Below are 19811 nucleotides of genomic sequence, written 5' to 3'. Positions count from 1 at the left end.
GGTCTTGGAGCCCATAGTGCCTGCTAAATCCCAAAAGAGCTAAACCATAGGCTGCCATCTCTCTCCCTGCCTAACTCAGTTAGTATTTACTCACAGTCTGGAAACCTCATTTTTGGGTCCCAGCCAAAGAGAATTCTCTACACAAGGGCCATTCCCATGGAGCACCGCCCACATGCACGACGGCAGATGTCAGGAGACAAGAAGAACCGGTGGTTGATGTCGATGTGTGATGCCCCGTTCATAGGAGCCCTGCCCAGCTGCCCAACTGAAGCATTAAAGGAGAAAGGATGGGAGATAGAAGGGTAGGCAGCAAACCAAACCCCGTCTCTCCTTCTAATCATTTGTAAGAGGCGAGTCAGATCAGACGGCCGGGCAGCAAATTAGTTTCTTCAGAGCCTCCTTGACCTCTCGGTTCCTTAGGCAATAAATGAAAGGGTTGAGAGCAGGGGTGACGATGGCATAGAAGATGGAAATAACTTTGTTCATGTTGAAGGCATGGATGGCTCGGGGCCGGGCATACATGAAAATTGTGGCCGAATAGAAGACAGTGACCACCACGAGGTGGGAGGCGCACGTGGAGAAGGCTTTCTGCTTTCCCGTAGGCATGCGGAGAACGGTGGCCAGAATGCATGCATAAGACAGGACAGTGATAGACAGGGGGAAGAGGAAGATGACCAGCGCCAGGACGAAGTCCACCAACTCAGCCAGGGACATATCAGTGCAGGAGAGGTTAAGCACTGGAGAGATGTCACAGAAGAAGTGATTGATGACGTTGGGGCCACAGAAGTTGAGGCGAGAGATGAAGTAGATCTTAGCCAAGGAGATGCCAAAGCCTATGGCCCAGGAAGCGAGAGCCAGGCGGAAGCAGAGCCCATGGCTCATGGTGGTGGGGTAGTGCAGTGGGTGGCAGATGGCCACGTAACGGTCATAGGCCATGGCAGCCAGGAGCACACACTCTGTGCACATGAGCGCAATGAAGAAGTAAAGCTGTATCATACAGTGTGTGAAGGAGATGCTGTTGCGCACGGACCAAAAACTAAACAGCAGCTTGGGCACAGTCACGGAGATGTACCAGGTCTCCAGGAAGGACAGGTTGGCCAGAAAGAAGTACATTGGCTTGTGCAGTGGCCGGTTCTGCTGCACCAGCAGGATGATGATGGTGTTTTCAGCCACTGTCAAAATATAGGCCGCTAGGAACATCAGGAACATGGCCGCACGCATGCCCCAGGTCCCTGGGAACCCCACCAGAATAAACTGGGTGACCCGTGTCTGGTTCTCCACTTTCATATTGGAGACACAGGGCTTAGCTCTGTGGGGGAGAAATCACTCAGTCAGACGCCATGGTCCAGTTAGAGCCTTCCATCCTTTGCCTTCTCTGACTGGCCAAGATTGAAAATTTAGCGAAAATGTAAGCTAGACCATACACTGGGTGCATTATGTACATAATGCAATTTAATTCTCACATAGCCAGCCTCTTTACAGGTGTTATTATACCCACTTCAGTGATGAAGGCACTGGGTCTTGGAGCCATACATATGAAGTAACTTACCGAGTCCCCACTGGTAGCAGGGCAGGAATCACACTCACACCTAAGTGAAAAGCCCGTGTTCTGCCTAATGTCCTACGTTGTCCTTCACAATCGCGCCCAATGAAACAGTATCAGACCTCCATGTGCATGTTCCCAAAGAACATGCCTGGGTCTCCTTGCCTGCCATCTACCCAGAGCTCTGTACGTTCTTCCTTAAAACCAATTATCCCTCACCCACTGGCCCTTCCTCTTCCTCTGCGTCCATGGAGGAGGATGCAGCTCTCATTGTCTGCGAGGTGTGCATGGAAGATCTGGACCATGCTACCCTTCCCTGGTACACAGGGTGGGGCAAATTATGTTTACAGCTCTTTGTAGGGGAAATGATACAATAATTAATAAACAATCATACAAGAATAAACCGTTTTGTGTGCTCACAACTGTAAACCTACTTTTGCCCTGCCCTGTGTGACCTTGAAACATATCCTCTCTGAAACCCCATTTCCTCTTCTGTAAATGGGAGTATTAGTATCCACTATGTCATTGTGGATCAAGCCCCAAGTGAAATAATGCAAATACAATTTTATATGGTATGAGCTATAAAGAACGATCAGGGTGAAAGGGACTCTTACCCTGACACAGGCACTAAGCAGGTAGACTGGGGCCAGTGAGCAGGAGGAGAGTAAACACTGTGAGCCCAGCGAGCCGTGAGCAAGAGAAATAGGGCTTCCTCTCAGGAAGCTTTCAGTCCTGGTGGGTGGGGCGAGAGTCCCTGGGTGGAGATTTTTTTTAAAATAAGCAAACAAAGATAAAAATATCATAATGACATTTGAGACATTTTCTATGAAGGTTGAGAAACAGAAAATGATACTAGTGTGATCGGGGAAGGCCTCGGACAATGAGGTGGTGACATAGGGCCAGGAAGGATGCCAGGTTCCTGGCCCTTGGAAGAGCTGTGCTGGGGGCAGGCCCTGCCGCTGGGCTGGGCTGGGCTGGGCTGGGCTGGGCTGGGAGGCACAGTTTGACAGGTCCCCACCAGCATGAGCACGGCCCCCTGGGTCGTAACGAGGGACCTGAAAGTGTTTTCACACAATGAGGAGCAGGTGAAGGATGAAAGCTGAATAGGGACACAATATGCTACGTGCTCTAGAGAGACAGCACTGTCACCGCAAAGGACTCCATGGAAGCAAGGGTGGGACATCATGAGACGGGCTGGAGGCTAATCAGAGAAGGTGACAGTAACCTTCACCACTGCCATGGTTTCAGAGAAGTGGGTGGACTTAAGATATGTCTTAGAAGATCTCTAGCAGTAATCTGTGGATGGAACATGGGGATAAAGGAGAAAGAGATATCAAACAGGAACCTCATATATGTACTTATGACATAGATGCAATGCCATGTACTAAGATGGAGAAAATTTGGGAGGTTTCCAGGCATTTTCCTCATAGCTGAGGACATGGCAAAGGGCAAAAATTTGGTAGGGTTACAGTTTGATTAGTTTTAACATGAAGCCTAAGCGACCAGTCCAGAAAATTCTCTAACATTAACATATTGATTACTTACTTGGTGCTGGGAAGTTTGCTAAGTACCTTTCACATGATATCCCATTAAATCCACAAAACACTACTAATGCAGTATGTTGCCCCGATTTCACAGAAGAAGACGCTGGGGTTTAGATTACAGTTCTAAGTGAGGGAGTGACCAGATCAGAGTTACAGCAAAGCCGAGATCTGTCTGTGCAAGCACGCCCTTAACTACCGGTGAGACATGAGAGGTGCCAGACTTGGGGCTCACCACCCCTCTTATACATTTAAAATTTTTGACTATTTTAGGAAATATTTTCTATTCCTACTGAAATTTCATCATAGGCATATGCTATTATAGATAAGCCCAAATTTATTTATTTATTTACGCACATACACGCATGCGCGCGCGCGCACGCACACACACACACACACACACACACACACACACACACACACAGGGCTGGCCAAAAAATCCACTTAGAGTTTTCTGTAAAATAAAAGACACACTTTTCATTCTCACCAATAGCTTTATGGATTTGCATATTTTGAGGATGTTGGCTATCTCCCACTAGTGGCTTCTAGTGGGAGAGGCCAGGGTGCTGCTAAACATCTTTCAAAGCATACGACAGCCCCACAGGAAGAATTATTTGGCCAAAACATCAATTTTACCAAGCAACTTCACAAACTACTTTTGACATATTCCATCAGTCACAGCACCCTCCCCATATACTCCGCAAATTTTTTTTTTTTGCATTTCAGTTGCATTTTTACCTTTTTTGAAATAATACAGCATAATACACTGAAAATGTTGCATAACTCCTTCCATCTTCAATATTAAAATGGCATCACAAAAATTCACCAATTTTGATGTTTTTTTTTAAGTGCACACGGATATGACAGCTGTCACAATACAATCTAACAAATTTGTTTCAAATGAAGTTAAAGACAACTAAGCACTGATAGAGCATTGTACGGAAAAAACAAAAAGAACTTTTTGGCCAACCCAATATATGTGACATAGATACATAGTCAGTCAGATGAGCAAAACAGAAATGAACATAGAGAAATGCTTGGTAAATGTATCAGAGGCAAGATAATCATTTCACTGAGTCTTGAAATATAAGGAGGACAAGACACTGTAGGCACATGAACGGAGGTGTGAAACAGCCTGGCACTTTCAGGAAGCAACTCAGTATGGCCTGGTTGCTGTGTGAGTGGGCGAAGTATGAATGAAGGAAAGAGTGAAGGACAGAGGAAGAGAGAGACAGAATAAGAGAGAGAAAGGGAGAGAGACACACTTTTGTGCTACTGGCTACGTCATGGAGACTTTTGTTTGCAATATTAAGACCCATAAGAATTATTCTATAGTATAGACAATCAGTGACACCTGAACATTTTACAGAGGACTTTTAACATCCTCATATTTCACCCTGGCTTTTGATGTTGGAGATGGACCTGGATGGGTCACAACTGCCAAACCAGAGACTGAGAGATGGAGAGACTCTCAGGGCAGACTCTTAAAGATACATGCAAACAATGTTGTTTCAAGAAACACATGTAGATGTGTCTGTTCAGAAATTACACCAGGAGCTTTGCACTCCTAAAGGAAGCTTAATAACATAAAATTTACCTCATCCTCATCAACAAAATGAAGAATGCCCAGGCACTAATTATTGCATACTAACAGTAGGAATTGACCATATTTATTATCAGTGCATTATTTTACCATAAAATCTGTAGACCTTTCCACTCATAATAGTTTCTAGTCCATTACAGTGTACTTGAACTTGTTTCCTCTCAGAGCAGATTTTTACCATTGATCCAGAATTAAATGTCTTATTTCCTTTTCTCCATCCTCATGCCTGGTGTGTATGCACCGTCCTTTAATTTTGGCTGGATTGTGCACAAGCGCAGGTTTTGAGTAATTTAAATTTGAGGAAAATAATACCTTTGTCCCTGCCAAGACAGCAGCAGCTTTTGTACCCACAATCACAGATGATTTACCAGCCTGGCACAGCAGCCTACGGGACAGGGTGCCAGAGGGTGTGGGAAGAGCTGCCGGTGGGGATCAGAATCTGGGGCACTTATTTCTGACCCACAACCAAGAGAGGCCCCTGCAGGGTAGCAGGGGAGTCTGTTCCCTCAGCTCACTGCATACTCAGCTACAATAAATGCTCAAAAAATGAGACTACCAGTTGATTGCTGGGAACTGAGGTTGGGTAGAAGAAAGGCATGTGGCAATAAGATTAAATACTTAGGATTTAAATGCCGCTGAAGTGGCACAGAGCTGCCTGCATAATCAGAAAGAAATGCTCTGGGAGGGGCCACGTACCTCGGCTCAGCAGCCTCTGGCGGGGTAGGATCTGAGAAGCAATTCTTCACTGATTCTAAAATAGGAAGAAGTAGAAAAGAAAGGTTCAGGTATTGAACAGATATGAGGAACCCACTCTCGAAACCTAGGAGCGAATGGGCACTGATTACCCAGCTGCTGCCCAGCAGGCAGCCAGGACTGACTGAGCGGGGAGCCCAAGGCTCAAGGGCCCCACTGAGGCCTGGCGTGGCCCCCGGCTGGCTCTCTGGGCACTCGGGGGCCAGAGCACCCATCGCCGTCCTGGGGAAGCTGCCGTGTGGTCTTAGGCCCCTCAAGCTGTGCAGATCTCTGGATTCTGAGGGCTTTATATGGTATCAAGACTTTCCCTACGCTCTGCAGGGACCCAAGAGAAAAGAACCTTGATGGTGGCAGTTGAGGTCTCTGTGGGAGCCACGAACCATTTCATGGGCCTGTGGCGACAGCCTTACTTGTTTTATGTAATGTTAGTTCCATAGAGGAAAACCTACTTGTAGCCACACTCTTTGATAAGAATCACTTTTGAATTTATTTTTCATTGAAACATGAACAGAAAAAAGTTACTACTTTTAAATCTATTTGCAGATTGCCAATTATTATTCCAGGACCTGTCAGTGCTCTAAGGGAAATACTAACACCCAGAGTAGACTTATATTGCTACCCTTTAATAAATTTTGAATTAAAGGTTTTGTTATAACCACTTGGGCCATAGCTGTGTGCTAAATAAACTTATCATGTAAGGACATTAGCATGACTTTGTCAACTGTCTTTGGGAGCTGTCTGACAACTATTTCATGTTCTGGGGTAAACCTCTAGTTTACTAAACACCTCCTCTCTGTAACCTGCTGAACTGTAAAGCCACCCTCACAGGAAGAAAAGCTATTACATTCCCTATGGTTTCATGACGGGAAATGGAGATATAACAGTCACAAGCCATAGTCATAAACAATTCAATCTGCCATGCTTGTTAATGGCATAAGCAGCCTTTAATATAGTTTCTCTTGTAGACTCAAGTATGAAAACCAAATTGCAGCAAATAAAACTAAGGCAATTCTTCCAAAACTCCAGCCTCAATTTATCTCAAATTCCTGGAAAAACTCTGACATCCTCTAAGATGTATAATTTAATATCCACAATTTTCCAACATGGGTCTTAAATATATTGTGATGTGGTGGTCACTGGCAGAAATGGAAATGACAGTGTCCACCGAAGGAAAGTTGCACTAACCACGTGTGGTCACCTCTGTGCTGGCAAGAGGGAGGGAGACAGGATGAGCACACTACTCCGAAGCCCGGCAGGCCCAGCCATTGTCAGAGGGCTCTGTGAGGTACTATGACTGTGATCCTTTATGCAAGATGGTTGGAGTCCCAATTTCATACAAATAATCCCAGATAGGTTGGTGATGGTCAGCAGATACAAACTGGCTATAGTCCATTATACACTGGCACCATCTCATCCTAGAATTCATCTGTATAGGCTTTTCTTGGAGCAATTTTTGTCTATGCCTGTTGGCAGTTCTAGGTTGGAAAATTTTTCAGATCTCTGTTCAGGATACATGGAAGGGAGTCAGGAAGCCCTGGGAACTCATTGTCATGTTGTCCCTTAGGTCCTGGGGTCCCTGAGTTGTCAGCCTTTTTTTTTTTATTTTCATTTTTTGTCTGTTTTTGTGTTACGTCCAGAATTTTCAATCATGAAGGGGAAATTTATTTATTTTTATTGCAGAGTAGAATGTTGTCGCAGTTTGTTATTTAGTCACCGGTTGGACAAGTAAGGGGCCCTGAAGCTTCAGTTCATTGGCTTGATGGCAAACCCGCTTCTGGCTGTAGGGGAGGAGAGCTAATAGCAGACGCAGCATCTGTGCGATGACACAGAGCACACGGAAGGGGTGATCATACAAGTCTGTATGGAACCTGCACTGGAAAGACGGGCAGCAAGACCAGGGGTGGGGGCACTGGGAATGGACGAGAAACGTGTGCTAGGGTTAATGTCATAGAGGTGATCGTGAGGTCAAAATTTGCTGGAGTTATACTATATGGGGTTAACTGGAAAGAGAGGAATCAGAGCAAGTGGTCAGAATGGGAAACTATGAAGATATTAGAGACAGTACAGTGATTAGCAATAGAAAGGTCTAGGGTATAATCACAGAAATGGGTAACCAAGAGTGGGTTAGAGGTCCACACATTGGAGGGAGATAGTAAGTCAACCAACGGAGAGGCCAGGATGCCAAATGGATCTGCACAGATGTAGGAATTTCCACATGTGATCACAGAATTAGTTTTACCAGTGTATTCAGTTGTCCAAAAATTTCATCTGTTGTTTTGTTTTTGTTTTTTCATAAAATGACTCTAGTAACACTTAGTTGTCTTTAACTTCACTTGAAAGAATTTCCTTGTATTGTGACAACTGTTGTATTGGCGTGAATTTAAAAAAACTTACCAGTCCTGGCTGGTGTGGCTCAGTGGATTGAGTGCCGGCCTGCAAACCAAAGGGTTGCCGGTTGGATTCCCAGTCAGGGCACATGCCTGGGTTCCTGGCCAGGTCCCCAGTAGGGGGCATGCAAGGGGCAACCACACACTGATGTTTTGCTCCCTCTCTTTCTCCCCCCCTTCCCCTCTCTAAAAATAAATAAAATCTTTGATAAACTTTTAAAAAAATAAATTTTTTAAAAAACATCAAAATTTGTGAATTTTTGTGCAGCCATTTTAATTTTGAAAATGGAAGAGAATACAGATTTTCAACATATTATGCTGTATTATTCCAAAAAAGGTAACAACACGACAGAAATGCAAAAAAAGATTTGTACAGTGTATAGAGAAGGTACTGTGACTGATCGAATGTGTCAAAAGTGGTTGTGAAGTTTCTTGGTAAGGCTGATATTTTGGCCAAATAATTCTTTGCTGTGGGGCTGTCTTATGCATTGGAAGATGTATAGCAGCACCCCGGCCTCTACCCACTAGGAGCCACTAGCAGGAGACAGCCCAAGTACTCAAAACATCCAAATCATTCAAGCTATTGGTGAAAATGAAAAATATGTCTTTATTTTATAGGAAAAAAAACTAAATGGCCTTTTCGGCTCACCCAATAAAATGAAGAGGATGGATGGTAGGTGATGAAAAAAAGAGGGGGAGATGGAGCTGTAGTGTGATGGCGTACGCAGCAAAGGAGCTGGAGTCATTCAGAGAGAAGTAAAGAGCGATGGCCTGGAAGGAGCAGAGGACCGGAGAGATGTGCTCTTCCCCTTCCCACCCGGTGTAGGAGGACAGACAGGAGGCGGGAGGCTAAGGGTCTGTGTTGGAGAGGGCGGAGGGGAATCATTGTCCTCAGTGAGCAGCCAGGTTCTGGCAGGACAGGAAGGAGGAGGCTGCATCCAAGGAAGACACTCAGAGCAGACAGCCTTTTGCTGAACACAGAGCACGTGTTTCAGGTGGCCATTAAGAATGATTGCGGCATCACAGGAAGTGAGCATTAGGCCAAATTGAGATAAAAGTCCCGGTGATGGAGGACAACCTGTGCAGTGTGGACTTCCTGCCCGGGCTCACATCAATGGAGCTGCAAGGCGTGACAAAACTCCGGGGAGTCTCTTAAGGGGAGGTGATTCATTGGATCTTAATAAACCCACTTACTCGACCGGACCCTATCCAAGTCCTCATGTCCCGTAGGGACGGCACCTTTATTTTGTACTTATCACTCTGGCTTTGATTTCTCACTTTCAACACATAAAAATTTATAGCTTTTAAAGCTTCATTTTATACTTAGAAGGTTTTAGCTTGTTGCCTGTCCTATCACAACTTAATTTTCATGCCCCCAGTCCTTTAAGCCATTTTTTTTTTGTTGCCTGAAGTTGTTTTCACATTTTTTGTTATAATTGTTATAGTTTTTTAAAGGATAAATGGGTGATAATTTTACTGAGTTCTTGCATGTGTATCTCTGTCACCATTTAAAAGTGAATGATGTCAAGAGAATGGAAGGACAAGCCACACAGTAGAAGAAAATTTTTGTAAAAGACCCATATAATAAATAACTATTATCCAAAATATACAAAGAGCTCTTAAAATTTGACAATAAGAAAACAAACAACCTGATTTATAAATGGCTCTATACCTTCAGAAACACCTCACCAGAGATTTACAGATGATGAGTAAACATATGAAAAGATGCTTCGCATCATATATCATCAAGAAATGTAAATTAAAACAACAGTGAAATACTACTACGCACTTGTTAGAATGGCCAAAATCCGCAACACTGACAACACCAATTGCTGGTGAAATATGGAGCAATAGAAACTCTCATTCATTGATGGTGGGAATGCTAAATGGTACAGACACTTTGGAAGGCAGTTCAGTGGTTTTTACAAAACTAAATATACATTTACCATATGACCCAACAATTATGTGTCTTGGTATTTACCCAAAGAAATTGAAAATATGTCTATACAAAACCTAGCAGCTTTATTCATAATTACCAAAACTTAAAAACAAACAAGGTGTCCTTCAGGAGGTGGATGGATAAACTGGAGTACATACAGGTAATGGAAAATTATTCAGTTCCAAAAAGAAATGAAATATTAAGTCATGAAAAGACATGTAGGAAACTTAAATGCATATTACTAAGGCAAAGAAGCCAATCTGAAAAGACTACATACTGTAGTTTTTCAATTATATAATATCAGAAATTATATAATTTCAATTATATAATATCATTTTTGCTACCTAACAGTATCTTTGCAGTGATGTATAACTGACATGTACTATTTGTTATTTCTTCTTATAAACTTTTATGCTTATTATATTTATAGAACAGAGAGAATATAAATTAATGGAATTGGAGAATCAAAATTCAAAATAGTCTTGGCAAGTTGGTTTGATATGTGAAAATCAATAACAACAATTAGCAGAGCAAAAATACATGCCTACTTTTAAATTAAAAAGAAGACTGCAGTGGGTGTGGAGACTTTGTAACAAGTTTATAGGACATAGATCTTGGAAAATTAGTTAAATAAAAGACTATGACCATGAATAATTTTTAAAATAGATATGGTGATGTTTGCATTATACTTTTAAATGCAATTAATGCTACTGGATTGTACACTTAAAAGATGGCTAATGTGACAACTTTTATGTTATATATATTTTACCACAACAAAAAAGACTGTAGTAAAGCCACAGATACTTTGCATATTGAAAGCAAAACTGCTTCTTGAAAAGAAAATGAGATCCAATATGCTGGTCTGAACAAATATTGTGCTCATATATTACTTATTTCAGGATTGACATCACATTCTAAATTAAGACACAAATGGTATTGGAAGTTAAAAAATTGCTGTCACTTAAGAAAGAGTTGGAGAAACTACTTCTGATTATTGTGGAGAAATTAGGTTGTTCTACAAATAACTGGAGTATTGTCAAGTGGAAGAGGGACAGATATTATCGGTTCTACCGCAAAAGGTAGAAGGAGACCTAGTTTGTGTAATACATCTGTCTACTTATTCCATGAACCAGATCTGCTTGATGAAGCCCTAGATCATTCGTTCAGATGTTGATATGCGAGTAAAACCAAAAATGGTCAGATGAAGTGTAGATTACACGGGATATCTGAGACAATATGATCTAAGATGAGGCACTCTCCTGGCTCACAGACATAAACTATCTGGCATTGGCCTAGGTATGGAAACCCATTAATCAGATGGAGGGACCCTTCATTCGAATGCAAGGATTTGCCCATAATAGTCTTCTTCAGTGTGAATGTGGGCATCCCATCCACATTAATCTGATCTCCTTCTTGTTTTGATGATAGATAATAAGAGTTCTTACAGTCTTTATCTTTTATCTCTGAAGTTCACTTAAGACTTTTTGGAAAGCAGCCATAACGTCCTTATTTCTCAAGCTGTAGATCAAGGGGTTCAGCATAGGTGCCACCACAGCGTAAAACAGAGCGACCATCTTCTCCTCCTCCACTGAGGAGGCCGACCGTGGCCCCAGGTAGGTGAAGATGGTCGCCCCGAAGCACATGGTCACCACAGTGAGGTGGGAGGCACAGGTGCCAAAGGCTTTGCTACGTCCCTGAGCAGAGCGAATACGCAGAATGGCAGCCACTATACGACCATAGGAGAACAGGACCAGGGAACAGGGAAGCATGATCACCAGAAACCCTGAGATGGCCACCATGACCATATTGAATGAGATGTCCCCACAGGCCAGCCTCAGCACAGCTAGGGTCTCACAGGCAAAATGGTTAATGATATTGTGACACAGGGGAAGCCGAAAGGTGATGATAGTTTCCATCAGGGAATTCATGAAGCCGGCTACCATGCAGCCAGCAGCCAGCCCCAGGCACAGCCCTCCGTGCATGATGACTGTGTAGTGCAGGGGGTGGCACACTGCCACGTAGCGGTCGTAGGCCATGGCCCCCAGCAGGAAGAACTCGGAGCTGCCCATGGCCAGGGACACCCAGAGCTGGAGCACGCAGCCGGGGAACGGGATGGACTTCCGGGCTGACAGGAAGTGAACAAGCATCTGTGGGATGATGCTGTTTGCATAACAAAGGTCCACAAAAGATAAAACGGTAAGGAAGAAGTACATGGGGGTGTGAAGCCTGCTGTCCAGTCTGATCAGAAGAAGAATGAGAACATTGCCCACAACAGTCACCAAGTACATGGTTAAGAACAAGACAAAGAGGGAGACCTGAGCTCCCCGGTCAGGGGACAGCCCCAGCAGGATGAACTCGCTCACCCACGTCTGGGTTTGATTTTCCTGGTTCATGAGGTTCTGAGGACCAAACTAAAGATGTTGATATAACAGGTCAGGGAAACTCAGGATCAGAAGGGCGGCATTCAGAGCATGTGGAGAGCCTACCCTCCTGAACCTGACATTTCCCTACAACACCTCAGCCAAACTGCACTTGAACATATCCGCAGATGAAGAACACAATGGGATCAGCTGTGCAGCTGGAGATCTAGAAGAAAAGAGGTTACATTCTTGGAATTCAGTTTATTGGAACATAATTTCTCCCAAACACGTGTTCTTAAATGGGGGAAGGAAATGAAGTGTACAGCCCCGCTCGATTTAGTAGTTACATAGGGGAAATCCCTGTCCTCCTGGTTAGAAAGAGCTTGTCCATGTGAAAGATATCATTCTGAATAAGGTTCAGTACCATTTTGCCACTTTTTGTTTCCTGGGTTTCCTCTCTAAGTATCTCTGACACAACCCTACTTACCTCTCCTCAAGGGAATGTATCTATGAAATCCTAAGTGTTTTAATTAAAAATGTTCTTACAGGGTTTTGTTTTCTTTTTATTAAGTGATTTTGAATTTATCTTCTGTAACTTGCCTTTTTACTTTCAGAGTGTCAAACAGGAGACCCCTCTCCACCTACGTCACACAAGTGGCCCAGTCAGGCAAGATCAACCCAAGAGGGCTTATCTAATTCAAGAATCAGGCATTGCACAGAGAACGTATATATAGCTTCTAAAATTCATCTCTTACGCTCCCGAGAGGAATTTCATGACATGTTTATTGATGTCAGGTAATTCCTTAATAACAGTGTTCTCTTAAGGAAAGGGCAGCTCATTCCCTCACAATGTAACACTGTTATGGCCTCTCCAGTGAAGACAGAAGGATAGAAGGTCAGGTCATCACTATAGAACTCAAGGTCGTAGACCATAGTAGTTCTTCAAGCCCCAAACAGAATTTCTTTATGTTTGTCCACTTACAGAAGGAAATAAGTGATCCATAACTAAAGTATACAGATAAGGGTCTGAGGTCCTGGAGAAATTCTGGGACAATACATGTAAGATGATTATTCAAACAGCTTCTAGACTATTCATGCTGTAACTATAGATGGACAGCAGACTACAATAAACTTACCTTTACCAATAAAGTTACCTTTATTGAAAGCTTCCAGTTTCAATCTTTAGAATGATTGTTAGATATCAAACCACTAATGGCACAGGTGATTTGGGGGACTCAAGATTATAGTTCATTCTTATAAAGATAGCAATATTCAGATGGCCAGTCATAAAATATTGAGAATTTAGTATTGTTTTAAATAAGACCCAAAATGTCAAGAAATTTATTAAAAACAGGGCTTCTGGAAATTGAGTGTCACACAACAGAAATGACCAAACAATGTCATACACCACGCCCAAGGCCTTGCATGGGCAGCTTCAGTCACCCACAGCAAGATTAACTGCAACATGATACTGAGCTACAAGACTGGCAAAGACATGCAACATGCTTAAAGATGTAAGCAAGGTTCTGCCCTGGCTGATATGGCTCAGTGGACTGAGCATTTGTCTGTGAACCAAAGGGTTGCCAGTTTGATTCCCAGTCAGGGTACATGCCTAGGTTGCAAGCCAGGTCCCTGGTTGGGGACGTGTGAGAGGCAACGACACATTGATGTTTCTCTCCTTCTCCTTCCCACACTCTTTCTCTAAAAATAAATAAGTAAAATCCTTAAACAACAACAACAACAAAGATGTAAGCAAGATTCTTTAGTGTGTGGAAAGATAAAATAAAGGATTCAAAATCTTCATGACAAAGAGGTAGTTTATAATTAACAATGATATTTTTCAAGAAGGTTCAATAGTAACAGGTTGTTTGGCCTCATGGCTAAAAATCAATAGTATAGTCTTAATGGTTTGTAGTCCCTTCCTTGTAATTTTCTTTTGTATCACACCTACTTATACATTGATTTATTTTTGTTCTGCTGTATTTTACATTGGAATAGAAAATATTGTCATTGTACAGCATGTAACACTTCCTGGTTGTGAGATCCCTGATAAAAATATAAACAGGTAAAAAAAAAAAGTTAATAGATAGTGTTTACAGTGCTTTCTTAGCCTTATGTAAATGGACTTCACTCACCCTAGTGCTCTTTAGAGATTCACCAATAGCAAAAGAGAAAACACTACAAAATACAGCTAAAGGCAAGACCCACCCATCCTTCCCCATGCAACAGCTTTGTTCCCAACCAGCTGCTTTGTACCCAAGGTATGGCTCCCTATGTTTATAGTTTTCAGAATCCTTGCATTGTAGAGTCATCAGTCCATGTTAATAGACAAGGGAGTTTTCTGGAAAATTCATTATAACTATTTTCCCTAGGGATATCATTTTAAATCTAAATATTTGAACTGTATTTCCTCCTCATGTGTTTATCTTTCCCTTTATTTTCTCCTTTCCACTTAATATCCTGATGGCCACAGATGGCATGAAAACATGTACATACACATTGCTGACAACACAGGTATTGAAGAAATCAATAGGTATTTTGTGCTTCCTTTTATGTGTTAGGATGTCATTAAATAAACTAAACAACTATCTAAATCACAAAACCTAAAACATACCAAAGTGGGGTAAATTGCTTTGGAGAAGTGTTTCTACTGTGACCTGTTCCTTCAGGGACACTGGTGATTTGTCCAACATTGTGCATGAGATTTATTCCCAAATAACCTTTCTTCGGTCCTGTTGGCCAAGGGCTCAGATGTAACTGCGATGCAGCAGCGCCAGCAGGTATGCATGTGCACACAGGCGGTGTGGACGTGAGGGGTGTGTTTATTGGTGGATTCGTTTTCACTGTTTACACTTCTATAACCAATACTTAAAGAGGTATCAGTTTTTAAAAATCAATCAAACAACAACAAACAAGTGGTGTTTCCTACCTATTTCCAAAAACACATCCAAAGGAAAGTTTTTGTACTCACAGCCACATTGTCTTTTCCCAGTTAGATAGTCAAGCAAGTGTATTTCCCAGTGACACACTACTTGTGAAAGCAATTTTTAAAATAAAATATATATCATGTTTTTTAAAAAAGATCTGTTAAATCAAAGTAAAATATGTTTCTTTGTAAAATTGTTTCAAATATCTTACCCAACTCAATTGCCCTGTGAATCATTGAATGGTCAGGTTCAATCTTAGAAAATCTTCTCAGCCTTGTCTACTATGTGGGCGGCAGATGGTGGGAAGAAAACAAACAAGCTCCTGAGGTACTCGTGCCAAGCCAAAGTGTAGGCATTCCCTGGGGTGGGAGGAATGTTAAGAGAAGAACTTGATATCATAACTGCACTTTTTTTTAACATCAAGTTACTATATACACTTTATTTGCTGAACACGTATTCTGTACCAGGCATTCTATTAAATGTTTCATATATCTATTAATATAATACAATATAATGTAATGTAGTATAATGACCTTCATAGCACTGAACTTTGGCTTAGTATCTCTATTTTGCCGATGGAAAAAAGAGGTGGGGTGAGCAGACAGCAGAGAAATCAGCAGGTAAACTTACTGTCTGATGGCCTGGGGCCTGTTGCTGTGCTGCTCCTACACACAGCATGACCCCATGTTGGTACAACACAGGGACAGCTGTCGTTTAAAGGCTGTGGATTCACCACACACAAAGATCAGGGGACATATCAAGAGGACTGGGTTCCTATGTTTGATCCCATTCACTTCAAAGTCACGGTGGACCAGAGCAGGCCCCTCCCACTCACCTGTGAACATGAAGCCTGGCCTTTCAGCCACATCGCCAACATGACAAGAAGGAAGGGGAATGCAGAATGTGTCCCCCAACAAGGACTCACTTCTTGCAGTATTTGATGAACTGGTGTCTTTTATAAATTTGAAAAAGCAATCTTGCTTCTACATTGTGTCTGAGCTGGCGGTGAATACAACTGCTTAGGGTAGATTTTCTTCTTCCTCTAAGAAAAAAAGAAGAGGTCTCTGATTATGGACAATATCAGAAATAGATAAATCGAGTGCTTATTTCTAAACATCAGCTTGCAAAACAAGATTTGAACCCAAGGATATTTTTGTCTAGCTCAAAGAATATCCCCGACAGGTGGAAGGTGAGGCACTACAAAGGATCCTGGACTGTGGGGACTAGTCTTACCTGTTTGGGAAGACATGTCCCTTCTGAGCTGTTTCCCATGGGGAACCTGGAATCTATTCTCTGTAGCGGTGTGTGCTCAGTGCTTATAAATAGTGTTTACATATCCCCCACTGTTTGTATAAATAGTTACTGACACATTAACATAAAAAAGAGATTATGTCTCTGGTTCATTTGGCAACCACATCAAAGGCAGAGGAAAATGCAGAGGAGCCATGTAGCGAAGCCAGAATCACTACAGAGGTGAGGAAGAGAGCCAGGGGTTCTCTCCGTGGTCACGGGAATGTCTTCTTTCCACAGTGTCCCGCTTTGGGCCCCACACGCAAGTATACTTGCTCATGCCTGAGTCGTGTGCAGATTCCTTTCACACCTACTTAACTGTACACTCACATACATAAAACCAAAACAGTATTGTGAATGCACGAAATGTCACTGGAGTGTGTGCTATAAAATGGTCAATTTTCTTTTATGTGAATTTCACCTCAGTTTTTAAAAATGTTTCCACAGGGCAGTGAATATATACTTTCTAAATGTCTTCCTCAAAAAATCAAAACTAGCCCAAATTTAAATGAATAAATAATAGATAAATAAATACCTAAAACAGAAAGCTGTGCAAAACAGGTAAATGAAAGAAAAGGAGAAGGTATAGAGATGCAAAGAAGAATAAATACGTGAGAGAAGTTTTGAAAAGCTATCTATGAAACTAAGTAAAAAGTTAGAGAGAGAATGAATAGTAGGAAGGGAGAAAAGAAAACCAGAGAGGAAGACAAATTAAAAAAAGAGTACAATGAAGAAACCAAAGCAATAAAAATAAAATCAAATGAGGAAGAAGTGGAAATTATGAAAATGAAGGAAAATAAAGTTAACATTTATAAATACCATTTTCTTGACATTTAATCAATTTACACATTGCTAGTTATCTAATATTGTATATACCAGGGCTTCCGATATTTTATTTATCCTGGTAGTCAGTCCCCAAGTGTGGTGTTTAGTCCTTCCTTGCAGTGAGATTTTTCTAGAATTTGGCTTTTTCCTGGTGGAAACCTTAACCAAAATATAGTTACTAGGAAAATCAATGAATCCCTAGAAATTTTGAAAAGTGAGGTCTTTCAAGACAATTCTCCCCCAACACACACAAATCTTCAGGACAATTTTATTTTCAGTTACATTACAAAAAATAAAAAATCCCCACCAAAAGATAGAAGACTGAAAAACACGTAGCTAAGGTACCTATTTGGCTTTACTGAATTATTTCCACACAAGCTTTGTTTCCTTCTTTATATCCACTTCGTAAAGGAGGAGCGAGTACTTCGCCGGGACCCTCTCTGCATCGTCATAGCACAGTGGAGATGACCCATCTCCCTTTCCTCAGAGCTTTTAGAAGAGTTTTGAGAGAAGAGTGACACCAGATGAAGAAAACAAGACCAAGGAAAACGCATAGAGAGCAGCAAGGAAGTGGGGCCGATGGCCCAGACTGGAGGTGGAGCAACAACGGCTTGGGGATCAGCCTGCCTGCCTCCAGCGGGCACGCCCCCCGCCCCCGCCCTGCTCAGCTCCTGCCCAGCCCTCATCCAGACGTTATGGGGCTGTTTTCTAGTCTTTGCCCCAAAGTACTTAGCGGATAAGCCTCAGATTGGAGCCAGCCTCGGGGAGCAGCCCGCACTGATCTTGATTTCAAGTAGAACACCTACATGTGTCATGACCAACAACAGGTCTGTTTCTTTGGATTTTTTTTTGTTTTTTATGCAACTGAAACATTTTAGTTTCACTTTGAAAGGCCCTTTCCGTTGGACTGATGCTTTATGAAGAAAGCATATACGCTCCTAAAATCTTACCACGTCAGTTTTCACATCTGTAAAATGAAAACGATGTCATAAAAAATCCCTTTCCCAGAGGCATATACATATAGTTACCTGGCAATAATAAAACTAACAGAAATTAAACTAAAAAATTTAAAAATGATTTATTAATATACAAATAGAATTAAACTTGAAAATATAAGACTGTTTTAAAAACATGCACCAGCTAAGTGACCTGTTCAGCATGCAAGTGTGCACCCTGGACCCTACAGAAGCTACATTACATTTCTGTCCACCCTAGCTGTGCAACCAGATGGGGATGTTACTTTAAAAGTGAGTTCCCCAAACATAAATTCTGCATGGAGGGGAAAGAGCCCGTCTCTGAGGGTCACCTTTCTATTGGCGTCAGCAAAGCAAAGGCCCATCAGTGCAGACCGGGCACTGCAGCTCCGTTTCCAGGAGACAGTGAAGAGCAGAGATTATAATGCTGAGCGAAATAAGCCAGTCAGAGAGAAACAAACACCATGTGATCTCACTCATATGTGGGATCTAATGAACAAAATAAACTGATGAACAAAATAGAAACAGAGGCATGGTTACACAGAACAGACTGACAGCTGTCAGAGAGGAGAGGAGACTGGAAGAGATTAGCCGAAGAACACACACGCGTATATGCATAGCCCATGGACACAGGCAACAATGTGGTGAAGGCGGGGAAAGGGGGCAGGGGCTGGGTGGAGGGGGGCAAAGTGGGAAAATGGGGGACATCTGTAATAGTGTCAACAATAAACAAAAGGACTGCAAGCCTGGCACTGGCTCATTAGCATTTTCAGGCTCACCACAGGTGGGGAACCCTTAAAACCAAAGCACTTGAACAGTTCTGGCTTCCTAGTTTGAATAGTCAGAACATTTTTCTTGGGACAAATTTCTACTAGAGAACAATTATATTAAACCACCACACTTGTTAGTCTTGAAGGCAGCATGGATTACAGGACGTGGTTTTGTAATTCACATTCCTAAGTAAGTGCTGAAGAAAGACTGAAAAATGCCAGACCCACCTTTGGAGAGAGGAGGAGGAGGTCCTGTGTGAGGCAGGGAAAGCTGTGTCATTTGAAGCAAGTGCGTTTGGATAAGGTAACTTTCTTTAACTTTAGTGATGATGTCTCAAGGGGCCAATTATGTTTTGTTTATTAAATATCTTTTCTTTCCCCTCCCTTGTCCGGTCACTTCTGCACCTAATACCCTAACCTAGATTTCAACTTTGCCAGTGAAAGTTTTGTAGCCTTGTCCCTGGAGTGTGGGAAGGAGCTCGCCAAACTTTAATTTCCCAAGAGAGGCATGTCTGAGTCTTCAGCAACTCCACCTGTAAATGGTGGGGATTTTATCCCCCTTTATGTGCATGAAGATGTGATTCCATCTTGACCCCCTTGTTCCGACTCGCCCGTCTCCACATCCCTTTGAGCAACAGCTCCGGGGCCAGGCCGCTGCTGGTGCATTCTGGGGCACATTGTCTAATCTAACCATGGGCAGGGAGGCCTTTGCATGCAGGTCCCTAGAGAGATGCTGCTCCCGACATTTTCAATTCTACCACCACATCTTGTAACCTTTCAGAACTTTGCTTCTCCTTTCACTTTAAGGAAGACAACCTTCTATACCCTGGTGTGCTCTGAGGGATTTTCAGTGTTCAAAAATGTTAATACAGTACATTCTTCCTGTGCAAAAGAACACA

The 19811-nt window shown here is 42.4% G+C and overlaps 2 protein-coding genes across 2 annotated transcripts; both read right to left on the bottom strand.

The window, feature by feature from the left end:
• Nucleotides 1–360: 360 nt before the first annotated feature.
• Nucleotides 361–1287, bottom strand: LOC129063271 (olfactory receptor 6B1). Its single transcript, XM_054564235.1, has one exon. The coding sequence runs from the start codon at nt 1285–1287 to the stop codon at nt 361–363; it is 927 nt and encodes a 308-aa protein (XP_054420210.1).
• Nucleotides 1288–11223: 9936 nt separating this feature from the next.
• Nucleotides 11224–12159, bottom strand: LOC129062824 (olfactory receptor-like protein OLF3). Its single transcript, XM_054563858.1, has one exon. It carries the CDS (start codon nt 12157–12159, stop codon nt 11224–11226), a length of 936 nt encoding a protein of 311 aa, XP_054419833.1.
• Between the last annotated feature and the right edge of the window lie 7652 nt (nt 12160–19811).

This window comes from Pteronotus mesoamericanus, unplaced genomic scaffold (assembly GCF_021234165.1).
Source record: "Pteronotus mesoamericanus isolate MK-2021 breed Mesoamerican mustached bat unplaced genomic scaffold, CSHL_Meso_final scaffold_85, whole genome shotgun sequence".
In the NCBI taxonomy this organism is placed as follows: Eukaryota; Metazoa; Chordata; class Mammalia; order Chiroptera; family Mormoopidae; genus Pteronotus; species Pteronotus mesoamericanus.
Note: the sequence above shows the minus strand (reverse complement) of the source record. Positions and strands in the feature narration are given on the sequence as shown.

Excerpts from the sequence above, each read along its gene's own strand:
- LOC129063271 (XM_054564235.1), bottom strand. The coding sequence starts at position 1,287 with ATGAAAGTGGAGAACCAGACACGGGTCACCCAGTTTATTCTGGTGGGG.
- LOC129062824 (XM_054563858.1), bottom strand. The coding sequence starts at position 12,159 with ATGAACCAGGAAAATCAAACCCAGACGTGGGTGAGCGAGTTCATCCTG.